The sequence below is a fragment of the Gopherus evgoodei genome, chromosome 2 (assembly GCF_007399415.2).
Source record: "Gopherus evgoodei ecotype Sinaloan lineage chromosome 2, rGopEvg1_v1.p, whole genome shotgun sequence".
Taxonomy (NCBI): domain Eukaryota; kingdom Metazoa; phylum Chordata; order Testudines; family Testudinidae; genus Gopherus; species Gopherus evgoodei.
The window spans coordinates 279662201-279677764 of record NC_044323.1 but is presented as its reverse complement, the minus strand read 5'-3'; the positions used below and the strand labels follow the sequence as shown (position 1 = coordinate 279677764).

General features: G+C 37.3%; 1 protein-coding gene across 6 annotated transcripts in view; it reads left to right on the top strand.

Annotated features, from left to right (window-relative positions):
* The window catches only part of ASAP1 (ArfGAP with SH3 domain, ankyrin repeat and PH domain 1), a 376577-nt gene that overhangs the window by 241829 nt on the left and 119184 nt on the right, over positions 1-15564 (top strand). For 5 of the 6 annotated variants that reach the window (XM_030553836.1, XM_030553832.1, XM_030553833.1 and 2 more), the window contains 2 exons: positions 12123-12131; positions 12642-12742. In XM_030553836.1, the coding sequence (XP_030409696.1) occupies positions 12123-12131; positions 12642-12742 (110 nt within the window). The remainder of the gene's footprint in view (positions 1-12122; positions 12132-12641; positions 12743-15564) is intronic. The other variant, XM_030553834.1, reaches the window with a different exon arrangement.

Here is a 15564-nt window from a genome sequence, read left to right as displayed (position 1 = left end):
ATATTGTGATGCTAAGTAACAATATTTTAAGATAAAAATGAGTTCTCCCTTTGCGTATTCTTCCCATGCTGTTGCCATTTTATTTTGTGATAGCTATAATACTAAAGATGGGAAAGGATATAAACCTGTTTTTAAAATAAAAACTTAATTTTTTCAAAAGAAAATGTTTACTGTTAAGTCTAGTCCAGATCCTCCTCATCTCACATCTTGATTACAGCAGCAGGACATGTATAATGAAGTTTGATCTATATGACCGTTACGCCTAACAGGGTCACCTGACCCAACCATGTTCTTAAACCCCATGCAAATAAATATGCCTTCCTTCTATGATTTCTTAAAGTCATGTTTTGTATGCTTAGTTGCAGAGAAAGGGTTCTAATTACAATTTGAGCAAAGAGTCTGCTTAGTAAATTTTAAAATTAATGTCATTAAGGGCCAAAAATAACAAATATCCATCCCCCATCTAACTATATTAAGAATGTGAAATATTTATTTACAAATATAAAGAAAATAACATTAGGACTCTGAAGTTTTCTGTCTTTTTTATGATCAATTATTTCAATTACTTAATATAGTTATAGTATAGCCTTTATATTGCACTCTGCTGTAGTGTTTTTAAAGCTCTCCATCTCTGGAGTAACCAGTTATGTACCATGCTGGTAGCCAGTGTAATACAAAGCCTTGCTGGCAACTAGTGTTGTACCTCATTGGCTGCTCAGTCTAAATCTAAACATCAGCTGGTATATAGATGTATAAAATTAAAAATAACCTAAGGGAAATCAAATGCAGAAGTGTTGATCATATGCTCTCCAAAACAGTGAAGAACATGATTTAGTTTTAGTAGTTTTAAAAATGTAAAACTCTACCAAATAATCTTATTTTGTTCTTATATATAGGGTACTAAAAATGGTGATCAGTGGATTGAGCAGATGATTTTGTAATTGCATACATTGTAAATCATGAGCGCCCTCCATTCTCTAATAAGATACTTATAAAGATTAATGCCTTGGTGGGGATCCTATAATTGGGCAGTATTGCTAATGTTAAATAGCAGACATTGGTAACAGAACAAATGACCATTTTTGATATACTTTATATTGTTAATTTTGTAGATAGCACACTGAAATTCTTTAGCTGATGTCTGTAGATTGCGATATGATTTCTCAGATGGTTTATTTAAAGTCAGATGTACATTCATAATTTAGTATTTTTGTAAATTATTAAAAGACAGTCATTCTTTCCCGCATCTTCATACTTAACACATTTTAAGTGTTATTTTATAATTGTTGTCTTCATTAACAGAAATGTATTAATGGAAAATGTTCATAAATTTTAAAATAATTTTATAAAGAAATCTAGAAACAGAAATGTTTATTCTTGTTTTATTTTAAGATCTATCTCTAATAAAAGATATAGAAACATTTGACATCAGAATCCCAACATGTTAACAGAACATAGTAATTCATTCCTGAAATATACATAATCATCTATTTTAGTATGCCAGTTTTAAAGTTGTTTGTCAGTTAATCTGAAACAGCTCAGTGTTTTTTTCATAATTTCATAGCATTAGTAATCCTACTGAGAATTAAAAAATAAATATGGACTACCTTTCTGAATATATAGCGTGCTAAGAGCCATTATCTTCAAGACGGTTTTCAAACTCTGAGAGGCTTACTTAAAAATGCAACTTGCGCTCCTGTATGTATTCCTTACAATAGAGTCACTGGGTATTGCATGTTTTACACCCAGAATTCGTTAATATTTTTTGTAAACAGAAGGATTATGTAACAAAGACTTTGGATTGAAAGGATAATCCACTAGAGAGAGCATTCCACACATACAGTTGGTGAACTCCTGGTCCAATTGAAGTGAATAGGAAAATTCCCATTGACTTCAGTAATTCACCCAATATGTTCTCCAAGTTTCTCAAAGGTCTTCTTTACGTGCTAACTGCAACCAGAATAGCTCAGTCAGCTGTAAATTCATACCTTTTGCTATTTCATTGCATGTTTTTGTGTGCACACTTTTATTTCTGACTACATTTGCCTTATTTCAGTGAAATTTAAATTGGCAAAAAATGAATAGAAGTTCCATTGAAATATAGCACTTTTATTCCAAAGTATGTTTCTACACACAAAATAACTAAATAAAATGTAAATTAAAACTGATTTAGTTATTCCAGTTGCAGGTACCATGAGTCAAGCCCTCAGACTTAAATAAAAGATAAACACACTTTTAAAATTAAAGTTTGGCTTGAAAAGGATACTTTTAAAGTAAAAGGAGGAAGGTCATTATTCTCAAATATTCAGAGAGCTCAGGGGAGGCATTTACTATAATGAAAGAATACATTGTTTTCAGAGAAAAAAGTTCTCTTTTGAATAGATATTGACACCCAAATGGTGTTTTGAAATCATTTAAAAAAAAATTTTAAGACAGTTTTTTTTCCAAGTTCCTCAATCCCTAATAACTATTTAAGTGAAGCTGAGATGTTCTATGGAAACAAAAAGATTTGTAGATTTCAGTTCACCAACAATGTCTCTTGACATTGCTCTGCTGCAGTCTTGTATTACCCAATCTATTTTGTAGGCCTAAAATGCACTAGACTTTGCATTACTGCATCTATGAAGAAAATTTCCAATAAAATACAGTAACTCGCTTAATGTTGTAGTTATGTTCCTGAAAAATGCTACTTTAGGTGAAACAACATTAAGCGAACCCAATTTCCCCATAAGATTTAATTTAAATGGAGGGGTTAGGTTCCAGGGAAATCTTTAAGCTTGGTTGAGGAGGTGAAGTCAGAGGGTGAAAGAGGGTGGAATATTTCCCAGGGAATGCCTTACTGCTAAATAATGAACTAGAACAGCTGAGCCCTCAAGGGTTAACATATTATTGTTAATGTAGCCTCACACTCTCAAGGCAGCACAAATGGAGGGAGGGGAACAGCATGGCAGACAGAGACTCTCACCTGTGTATGAGAGAGAGAGAGAGATGTGCATTTCCCCTCTAAGTACACTGACCCCACTCTAAAGACATTGCTTTTTTAAGTAGATCAGCGAGTTGAGACAGCCCCTGCTGCCAGCAAGCTCCCTTGGTCCTGAGCCCAGTAGTATCTCCCCCCTGCTCTATGGAGATGGGGTAAGCGGCAGAAGGGGGACACCACATTAGCCCTCCTCTTCCCCCTGCCTTGTACAGCAAGCAGGAGGCTCCCATGAGCAGCTCCAAGGCAGGCGCAGCACATGGCAGTTGGGGGAGGGACAGCTGAGCTGCCTGCCAATTGATAGCCTGCGGGAGGCTGCCGCACAGGGAACATAGGGAAGCGGGAAGCTGATGGAGGGCTGCCGGTCCACCCTGGTTCCAAACCCCCACCAGCTAGTTCCAACGGGCTGCTCTTTCTGCAAGCAATGGACAAAGCAGGTGGCTGCCAAACAACATTATAAGGGAGCATTGCATAACTTTAAACGAGCATGTTCTCTAATTGATCACAATGCAACCACAAAACAACGTTAACCGGGACGACTTTAAGTGAGTAGTTACTGTAGCTTATACTGTACTCCTAAATACTTAACGTGCTTTGTTAAACTGAGTCCTTACTCATTAGATTTTCACAGCTTTTAAAATATACCATAGCTTTTTAGTCTGTTAATACCAAAATAACATAGCACTCAGCACTCCTGAGTTAAATGACATTGACACAGGAGATACATGGCTGTGGTCTGAACAACCAATTCTTCAGCGATCTGTGGGTATTTGAATCTTTGCACAATTAAAGCTGGGATTTGTTACTGAAACAGATGGCATGGCTGTTAGAGATAAAGGGCATTTTCCCCTTGCATTACTGCATTATAGCATTTAACATCAGGAAATTTACAGATTAAATCAGAATATTATGGCATATGAACTGAAATTGGATTTCCTCTTGCAGATTTGTAAGGTTCTAAACTATTTTAAATTGCATTAAAATTCACAAATTAAGTTAACATTTACCTTCCAAAGTACTTAAGATAGTAAAATTGAGGCCTTGGCTGTTCGTAATTAAAGGTCCCATGACACTTTTAACACAAGCTAGGTACCTTTTAGCTCTTCTTTGAGTGATTGCACATGTCAGTTCCACTGTAGGTATGTGTGTGCTCCATGCACGGATATCGGAGATTTTTTTCCCTCAGTGGAACCCATTGTGGTGGCTCAAGTGACCTCTGTCACCGTGTGCCACTGTGTGCTGATATAAGAGGGAGCCACCTCTGGCCCCCCTCCGTTCCTTCTTATCACCAGTCACAGTTAGAGCAATTCCAGACTGATTAATTCAGTACTTCCCTCGCTTTTCTTTGTATATAGGTGTAAATTAGTAGTTTATTTTAGAGAAAAGGTGGGTGAGGTAATATCTTTTATTGGACCAACTTCTGTTGAGAGAGGTCCAGTAGAAGATATTACCTCACCCATCTTGTCTTTGTAATATCCTGTGACTGACGTAGGAGGTACAAGGCTGCATACAACAACAGTTGTTATTTATAGTTAGTTTAGTCAAATTTTGACAATTTTAGGGCTAAGTTTCCATTTTTGGTCTTTTGTTTGACCATTTTTTCCTCTTCTGGTACTGGTACCAGAATGATGCCTCACCTGCCGAGGTTTAAGTCCTGCAGATCCTGCGGAAAGCCTATGCTGCTCAACGACCTGCATTCAACCTGCCTGAAATGTTTAGGAGACTCCCACATCCTTGACAAATGTCACATCTGTAAAGGATTCAAGCTTAAATGCTTGCTTTTGGAAGCAACACTTCCATCCTCATAGGAGTAGTCACATGGGGAGAACTTCAGTATAGTATGTCCCACCAGAGATGTCTGTGACTTCTCTGCCCTGTTCCCCTGTACTAAAGAAAAAACTCAGACCTTCCTTGGGTTCCATCTTTCACTCTTCTGTGTCATGAAGCATTTGGGAGAGAGGCCATCATTAGAACACTCCTTGCCTCCAAAAGGGGGACTGCTGCATCTGGAGCCTGTGGCAGGTCCATTGAGGCCATCCCCTAAAGACCATTATGGAGCAGATGGTACTGATCCCAACAACCCCGGAGGCATGTGCAGCCACAAAAGCCTTGCTTAACCTCTTGGTACTGGTATCACTGGCAGTAGTAGGCCTGCAGCTAATGCCGTGACCTGCTTCTCAGACCTCTCCACACCAAGATCCTGCAGACTTCTACCCAACCCTCCACAAAAACCTCTCTTGTCGAGAGGAAACCATCCCATGATTTCTCTGGTACCACCATCCCCAGGTTTGGCCCCAGGCTATCTCTCACCAGTACCATCTGGATTGGCCTCTCCTCTGTCAGAAGCATCTGATTCCTGCTCCTCAGACTTGGAGGTGAGGTCCTTTCTGTCCTGCCTGGGACATGGCACATACTCCCCCATCAGAGTCATTTGGACCATGGGCCACGCAACAACCCCCGTATTGGCCTCTGGCTAAAGGTCAATGGCCTGGATAAGGATGGATCCCCAAGTCCATGTCATTGGCCATTCTGGACACTGTGGAGCATTCCTCCTCTATCAAGGTCATCCTCTCAACCAGAAGGGCAACTGTGGAGGGCACACCAGAAACACTGACACTTAGAACAGCACCCCTGGTACTCAGTGCTCAGATCAGTTCTAGGAATCGAAAGCACCCTTCTTAGGTACTGAGACCAATACCGAGCAGTCAGAACTCGTGCAGCCTCTCCACTTCAACTTACGGACCAGTCACCACCTCAGGTGCCAGTTCAGCAGATGAGGCTATTCAGCAATCATGGCACTCATCATGTTACTCACCAGTACTGGAGGACTACTGAGGCCATCCTGATCTACCCTCCAAACCAGTTTGGATAGTGCAAATTCAGCTGCTCAAACCATGGCATCAACCATTACAATGAGAACGTGTTCATGGTTGCAGTCATCTGGGTTACCCCTAGAGGTACAACAGACCATCCAAGACCTCCCTTTTGAAGGCTCATCTCTGTTTTCAGAGAAAATGGATGACAGACTTCATAGCCTCAAAGACTCGAGGGAGATGCTCACATGCCTTGGGATCTGTACTTCAGCAACAAAAAGAAAACAATTGAATCCACGACAGCCGTTCAGACACCAGAGTTTTGCTCCCTGATTACAAGATTCATCAAGAAAAATGGGAAGGGGTTATACAAAGTGCCATTCACTGCTCTTCTGTTCAGCATCATTAAGCTCATCCCATCCAGCTGCCTCTTCCAAACAGCCATTTTGATGGGGTAGCCCAGTGCAGTGTGTACCAGCTACCTTAGTTCTGTCTGTTCTCCATCTTTTATTTACCAATCCCACTTCTAAGTGCTTGGGCTCACATAACATCAGACCTGTGGGTCTGAAGCACATTGGAATGGGAGTATGCTGAGGTCTTCTGCTTATTTCACTACCACTGAAGCATTTCCCCATTTTCTATTTATTTTAACATCCTTCCCTACACTTTCTAAATCCCATCCCAAAATTAACGTCCTTATACTGGAGGTGAGGAGCATTTGGTTTCTACAGCCTTGTCTACACTAGAGGATTGTGTTACACACCATGTGTTCACATGCACACGTCCTTGCAATGTTGAGTAAACATCATCTTTGCAATTGCACTTGGAAACACTGAACCCTTTTCCAGCTTTATATACTGCATTGGTGGAAAGTTCTGACATTGCAGCTCTACCACTATAATTGGTGGCCCATGATTCTTCTGCAACTGTAGGCATGGTGTTTCTTGTATTATTAATTATTTTATTGTTTTGAACTACTGAAGGTTTGTAATTTTGTTCATAGGTTTTCTATATTATAAGATGCAATCTTAAAGCTTTTCTTGTTTGGAGGAAAGAGTTTTTTCGGAAATACCAATGCCATTTAATTTTGTGAAATATCTGCTATTTTATAGATAGAAAAATGCTAAATTTACAAAATTCAATTTGAAAGAAAAAGCATCTCTCCTAATGAGGATTGCTGCATCTCCTATACTTTCACTTTGAGATGACATGTGATGGAAGCTGTAATGTCACCACATTTGAAACGGCCTGCCTACTGTGAATGTTTCTTATTTTTTAACATAGAGACTTCTAGCTATTTTTGTTCATTTACATCTTATCATTTATTTTTAAAAATTTGACCAACAATCTAGCTGTGTATAGTGCTAGTCATTATGATCACGTCTCATATGATTTTATATACCCCTACCCCTCCCGTCTGATTTGTTACTTCCATTGGTTCCATCTTATCTTAGAACAGAGTCTGTTTTACTTTGTTTGCTCAGTTCCTAGCACAGTGCTGCTCCAATTCTGATTGAGGCTTTGGGTGCTACTGCATTGCCAGTAAATACTATTTTACAATTATTCAGTTGTTCTAGAAGCTGGGAATGAGTGATGATTACCGGTTCTGTTCATTCCCTCTGGGGCATCTGGCATTGGCCACTGTCAGAAGTCAGGCTACTGGGCTAGATGCACCTTTGGTCTGACCTGGTATGGCTGTTCTTATGTATGTTGCAGTGATGTAAATTTTTGTGTTGACATGTACTAAAATCTTAACTGTGCGCACCCAAGGGATACAAGCTTCACATCATCCACTTTGCCAAACTGCGCCCTCCTGATTTGACATATATGCACCAAATATACACAATTCTTATCACTTGGAAGTAGTTGTAGAAGAACAGGGTGAGGAAGCAGAGTAAAACCGAAGTGCATCATCTGTGGTATATAGTAGTTGGAGTAAGTTTAAGGTTTGTGATTGTGGATAGAGAAGAGGTTATATAAAAATTAAGACTTTTGCTTAACTTTTCACTTACTTTTATAGCTTTATTCAAGTATGTTATGACTGCATCTAACTGCTTCACAATAAAGCTTTAAAATAATTTAATTACATTAATAAAATAGGTTTTAAAAAATGTTTTTTACAAAATATAATTTTTCAGCCAAAAACACTGCTTGGTAACACTTTAAGTAGCTAATCTTCCATAATTAGTTCCAGTTCTGTGGAGGATAGGATATAGTTGTTATGAACATTCAAAAATTTATAAAGAGTAGGAGATGCTTAGGTAAAACCTTTCAACCTTTTAGTCACGTGAAAATAATTTCTGTTCATTTGCGTAATTTCATCAGAAATCAATGACATTCTTCACATGAGTAGAGATTACACACACACATTCATAACTGAATTGTTTTAGTTTATAAATCCCTCTCCACCAAGGAGTTCAAATAGCAGAATAAACAGCTAACATGCAATAAAACTTGAAAGCAGAAGAAAAATTTAAAAATTTTGAGTGACAATGTTATTAGTGAGACAAGATGGGCGAGGTAATACATTTTATTGGACTGTTGGTGAGAGAGAGACTAGCTTTTGAGCCACACAGTGCTCTTTGTCAGGTCTGGGAAGGGTACTCAGAGTGTCACAGCTAAATGCAAGGTCAAACAGATAGTTTAACATACATAGTTAGTACTAGGGCTGTTAAGCGATTAAAAAAAGTAATCACGATTGCGCTGTTAAACAATAATAGAATACCATTTATTTGAATATTTTTGGATGTTTTCTACATTTTCAAACATATTGATTTCAATTACAAACCAGAATACAAAAGTGTACATTGCTCAATTTACGTTTATTTTTTATTACAAGTATTTGCACTGTAAAAAACAGAAGAAATATAGTATTCTTCAATTCCCCTAATACAAGTACTGTACTACAATCTCTTTATCATGGAAGTTGAACTTTTATTTAAAAAGAAACCTACATTAAAAAAATAAAACTATGTAAAATTTTAGAGCCTGCAAGTCCACGCAGTCCAACTTCTTGTTCAGCCAATTGCTCAGACAAACAAGTTTGTTTACCGTTGCAGGAGATAATGCTGCCCGCTTCTTGTTTACAATGTCATCTGAAAATGAGAACAGGCGTTCTTGTGGTACTATTGTAGCCAGTGTCACAAGATATTTATATGTCAGATGCGCTGAAGATTTCTATGTCCCTTCATGCTTCAACCGCCGTTCCAGGGGACATGCGTCCATGCTGATGATGAGTTCTGCTCGATAACAATCCAAAGCAGTGTGGACCAACACATGTTCATTTTCATTATCTGAGTCAGATGTCACCAGCAGAATATTGATTTTCTTTTTTGGTGGTTGGGGTTTGTAGTTTCCGCATTAAGTGTTGCTCTTTTAAGACTTCTGAAAGCATGCTCCACACCTCATCCCTCTCAGATTTTGGAAGGCACTTCAGATTCTTAAACCTTGGGTTGAGTGCTGTAGTTATCTTTAGAAATCTCACATTGGTGCCTTCTTTGCATTTTGTGAAATCTGCAGTGAAAGTGTTCTTAAAATGAACAACATGTGCTGGGTCATCATCCGAGACACTTATAACATGAAATATATGGCAGAATGCAGGTAAAACAAGCATTGGACATACAATTCTCCCCCCAAGGAGTTCAGTCACAAATTTAATTAACACATTATTTTTTTTAACGAGCATTATCAGCATGGATGTATGTCCTCTGGAATGGTGGCCAAAGCATGAAGGGGCATATGAATGTTTTAGCATATCCGGCATGTAAATACCTTGCAATGCCGGCTACAAAAGTGCCATGCAGATGCCTGTTCTCACTTTCTGGTGGCATTGTAAATAAGAAGAGGGCAGCATTATCTCCTGAAAATGTAAACCAACTCGTTTGTCTTAGCAATTGGCTGAACAAGAAGCAGGAAGGAATGGACTTTTAGGCTCTGAAGTTTACGTTGTTTTGTTTTTGAGTGCAGTGATGTAACAAAAAAAAATAATCTGTATTTGTAAGTTGCACTTTCATGACAGAGATTCCACTACAGAACTTGTATGAGGTGAACTGAAAAACACCATTTCTTTTGTTTATCAATTTTACATTGCAAATATTTGTAATAAAAAAAAATACACACTTTGATTTAAATTACAGCACAGAATACAATATATTTGAAAATGTAGAAAAACATCCAAAGTATTTAATAAATTTCAATTGGTATTCTATTGTTTAACAGCGCTATTAAAACTGCGATTAATTGCAATTAATTTTTTTATCATGATTAATTTTTTCAAGTTAATCGTGTGAGTTAACTGATTAGTCGACAGCGCTAGTTAGTACATATTCTAAGGTACCATTCAAGGTGAAGTGGACTGTTAACATCCTTATAGTCACAGGACAAAATGGGAGGTTAGTGAGTTACAGATTGTTTTAATAAGCCATAAATCCAGTGTCTTTATTAAGACCATGATTTTTAGCATCTAGCAAAGTTATGAATTTAAGCTCCCAGACTCATCTTTTGAAAATGTTTGCAGGTTTCCTTTGAGGATGAGGACTGATAGGTCAGATATAGAGTGATCACTTTGTGAAAAGTGTTCCCCCGCAGGTGATATGGGGTTTTTGTCTTTTATCATTCTCCTGTGTAAGTTCATTTGAGAGCATAGTGGTTGTCTAGTTTCAAATTTGTAACTTTGCTAGACACTAAAAATCATGTTCTTAATAAAGACATTGGATTTATGGCTTACTACAAGAGTCTGTAACCCGCTAACCCCTCGTCATGCTGTTGGAGTGACTCATGACCGTGAGTGTCAACCTCAGGGCAGACTATCAAAAAGCGGGGCTGACACCTCAAACTGGGGGTATGTTCTAGAATTGGATTTCACCAACCCAATAACAAATGTGAGCTCCTTTAACAGTCTTACCATGGAGTCACAAACAGTCCCTTGCCACCCAAGCAAGCTATACTTAGTGATAAATAGTCACTTGCACTATTTAGTCACTTGCACTAAAGATCATAAAATATTCAGGTTGCTCCCAGTCCCAGGGGACCAGTCACTTACCACAGGTCAATTTGTATCTTAGATCCCAGACCAAAGACAACGCTTGTAGCCAATCCTACAGTAAACTCCTAAATAAGGATTTATTTGCTAGAAAAAAGAAATGACAAGAGTTATTTACAGGTTAAAGCAGGCAAATGAGTTACAGTCTATGGTTCCAAAAGGTGACAGAGATATAGTAATCTGTGAGCACTGAATGTCTTTTAGGGCTAACCCAGGTTGATCCTGGAGATATCTGCTTTTTGTTTCCTAGCTTCAGCCCTCTGAGAGTCCAAACAGCAAAGAGTTGAAGAATTTTCATGTCAGCTATCTTTATTTTCTTCTTTCAGAATTCATGTTGATGAGATGAGCTTCCTTGCATATAGCACCTTTATGGATGTGAAGGGGCCATTAGCCAAATCTTTGTATTGTGATGCTTCACAATTGCCTAGTTTTGCTAGTCCTCCTTGATGGACAGGGGAAACACTCCTCCTATCTGAGTTCACAAATTCAGAGCAGGCATTTTTACAGTTCTAAAACAAAACTTTTGTATTGCCTTATAGCATGGGATGCAGGAATTACAAGCAACTTACAACCATTTTTATAGAGTCTAAACACTAAATACATCCTTTCAAGTCTAACGCCTGTGTTGCACAATACTAACATACGGGTAAACTGGTCTGGTTTCTAGCTATGAATTTGTCCGTGCTCAGCTGATACTTGCAGCCTTGGCAGGAGCTGGTCTAGCAGCAGCACACCCCTTTTTGTCCTGACTGCAGGGGTGGTAAAGAGCCACTTCACCTTGAACAGTCCCTTAGAATATGTGCTATCTGTTCAACTTTGTATTTAACTGTGAAACTGACTTCAGGAAGAGCCCTGTGTATCTAGAAAGCTTACCTCTCTCAGCAACAGAAGTTGGTCCAATAAAAGATATTACCTCATCTGTCTTGTCTCTCTAATATCCTGGGACCAACATGGCTACAACAACACTGCATACAACGTTATTAGTATCCTTCCATGTTCCAGTTCAATATTAAAAGATATTTTAATTTCAAACCATAAAAAGAAACATATACCGTATTTTACCATTCTCTAGTGTTACTTGGCAAGAAAGGCTAATAAGTGTCTTAAACAAAGAACTGTGTTGTTTCTTCCTACTAATTAGTGCCATTTGCAAGAATGACTGCTGATTGTCTTTTTAAATGTGGAAGCTGCAGAATATATGTTCAGGAGCACATTATTTTCCAAAATTAATTCTCTTTTTAAATTCTTTGCTTTTTCTTTCCTGTGTTGCTTTTGCCTTTCCTGATCGAAGGCTAGGAGAGTAAGTCAATGTTTTAATAAACCTTTGTTTTTCTAGTGAATTTGATGACATTTTTATCACCCTACTTGTTTCTTTCATTAGTTTGTTTGTTTGTTTTTAATTTATTTGGGACAATTCCATTTATTAACAAATATGCACACCATGTGTATTTTTAAACTTAATTAAAATTGAGGTTTATTACTGGTGTTTCATATATAACTGTGGATGTAAAACTACTTGCTTTCCTTTAGCAATTTATGATGAGCCTTTTAAATTCCTTCATTATCTTGGAGGGACACCTGCATTCTTTGTATACTCAAAATTCGAAGTTTTGGATATACAATAAATGCATGATCAAATAATGTAAGAGTCCATAACTAGTTATTAAACTTCTTAGTTAGAATTCCTTGCTTGAAAAATCTATTATTATATAAAGTGGGGGGAGGTAGGGAAGGAGAAGTAAATTACGTTCAGTGTGAGATCTTAATACATACGTTAAAGTTTTTTTAATAGTTTTTCCCCCTTCTATAGGATTCCCAGAGCAGGCAAGGAGGATATAGTATGCATCAACTTCAGGGAAATAAAGAGTATGGAAGTGAGAAGAAGGGTTATCTCTTAAAGAAGAGTGATGGGTATGTAGTTGGAGTATATAATACATGCACTGAATATTTTGTACATTTTAAAAACATACATGATTAAAAGAATTCTCTTAATTTACTGATTAGAATGCTTGCATATCTCATTTGTGAAGTGCTTATTTTCTCTTTAGACATTGTTAAAGCTTAGAATTTATGAAAACTATACAGAGATAAAAAATCAGTGTTGTTTGGTATATCAATTCATAAGCTCCCATCATGGAGATAGGTAAAATTGTGATTAACTTCAGTGTTAAATTTTTACTACTCATCCCATTGGATGTGTGGAAGATGTTGTTTATTCACCCCATTTGATATCATTTAGTGTTCTTGAAAATCCAGAATTTCTACATTTGAACATAAACTACTAGATTCAGATACTTCTCAATTCATTATTGTCATAAACAGATAGCTAAGGGTTAATGTCTCTTTCACCTGAAACACCTGACCAGAGAACCAATCAGGAAACCGGATTTTTTCAACTTTGGGTGGAGGGAATTGTGTCTCTGAGTCTTTTGTCTGTCTGCCTGCTTCCTCTGAGCTTTGGAGAAGTAGTTCTATTTTCTAGTCTTCTGTTTCTAAGTGTAAGGACAAAGAGATCAGATAGTAAGTTCTATGGTTTCTTTTCTTTGGTATTTGCATGAATATAAGTGCTGGAGTGCTTTGATTTGTATTCTTTTTGAATAAGGCTGTTTATTCAATATTCTTTTAAGCAATTGACCCTGTGTTGTATCATCTTAATACAGAGAGAACATTTGTATGTATTTTTTCTTTCTTTTTTATATAAAGCTTTCTTTTAAGACCTGTTGGAGTTTTTCTTTACTTCAGGGAAATTGAGTCTGTACTCACCAGGGAATTGGTGGGAGGAAGAAATCAGGGGAGGTCTGTGTGTGTTGAATTGGCTAGCCTGATTTTGCATTCCCTCTGGGGAATAGGAAAGTCCTTTTTGTTCCCAGGACTGGGGAACGGAGAGGGGGAATCACTCTGTGTAGTTTCACAGAGCTTGTGTCTGTGTATCTCTCCAGGAGCACCTGGAGGGGGGAAGGGAAACAGGATTATTTCCCTTTGTTGTGAGACTCAAGGGATTTGGGTCTTGGGGTCCCCAGGGAAGGTTTTTCAGGGGGACCAGAGTGCCCCAAAACACTCTAATTTTTTGGGTGGTGGCAGCAAGTACCAGGTCCAAGCTGGTAACTAAGCTTGGAGGCTTTCATGCTAACCCCCATATTTTGGACGCTAAGGTCCAAATCTGGGAATAAGGTTATAACAATTATATACACAATTTTAACCCGTTTTGTGCCATGCTTCCCTGGGCCATTTGAGTATAGTTTTCAAAAGCACCGTAGAAACTTAAGAACCTAAGTCTGTGTTTCAAAAATGATTTAGGTCCTTAGGACCTAACTCTCTCTGAGAGGTGCTCAGTTTTAAAATGTGACTTACACTCTTAAGTCAGTGAGACACTTTGGAAAATGTTATGGTTTATAAATAAAAATACAATGGTTAAAAATTGAACATTTTGATCTATAAATGTTTGATTTGAAATTCTTGATTTTCAGGCTCACAGCATTAACTATAAAATAGAACATAAATTGTGTATCTGTAGAAAATGGAAAGAATTATAGTAGTTTATAAGCTGAACCCGAAAGCCTGTACTCACTAGAGAAGTTTCATGGGCTGCAGTTGGCCAGCTAATGAAAGGCATATACAAATGAGCAAGTGTTTGCTAGGTTCAGAGCTTTAATTTGTAATATTTATATTTTATTTACCCAAAAAGTTATTACTTCAGGAAATTTGAGTATAGCATTAAGAATGAAAAAATAAAGCATTCAACGATCAGGAAATGCATGTAACTTTAAATGTGTAATCTTAACTCTTTTTCCCTAATGCCAAGACCTTAAAGAGGCTCTCTCTTTGTATTGTTAAGTTACTAAAAATGTTTATTAAACTATAAACTGGATTTTCTTGCAGAATTTTACATACAGGTTTCATGCATATCTTATTTTCTAAGTATCGTTAATATCTACAAATAAAGCAATTTTAAAAAAAGGCTTTGTAGTTTTAGAATCCTTAACTATTCTGATATCACCAGTCATTTCACATAGGATATTAAACCAGCTGTAAGAAGATAACTGCACTTTTCTACAGACATGAGTAATATTTTAACTAAACCTTTTTGAGTTAGAAAAAAATACAAACTTTAACATTTGAAATCTGAAAAATAGTCAGATCTGCAGTATGAAGGTTGTTTAACAGCTTGAGTCATTTTCAGTGCTAGGGCATCAGAAAAATAATCCTTCTAGCACTAAGTTTTTAAGATTTTATTATTATGAAAGAACAGTCTGCCTTCATTTTGTTACCTACATTTCAACTGGGTGCTTCTTTTGTTAGCTTCACTTATTTTGTTTCTGTGGTGACAAAAAAGGCACAGCCACTGTGTGTGTGATCTGTCAACCAATAATTCTTTTTCTTTTTTTGTGCTCCAAAATTTTCAGACATTGCTGTCTTCTTCAACGAACATAAATTATCTAAAACAGATTATAGCAATGTCACCTCTTTAACAATTTTTGTATTAGCTGCGAAGATAGGGTGAGGAATAGGAAGACAGGCCAGAATTACATATTAGTGTAATCTATTCATTGAAAAAATGGAACATTGTGTGGTCATGCAAAATGTTAGATGTGAAATCATAATCCAAATTCTTTATTGCTAGTGTTTTTTGTCTGTAAATGCCAGCCTTCTTCCCAAAGATAATGTATGTTGGTGCCATAGGTATTAGAGCAGTGAAGTCATTAAAAGACCAGTCCAGTCTGTAGTGCATTTAC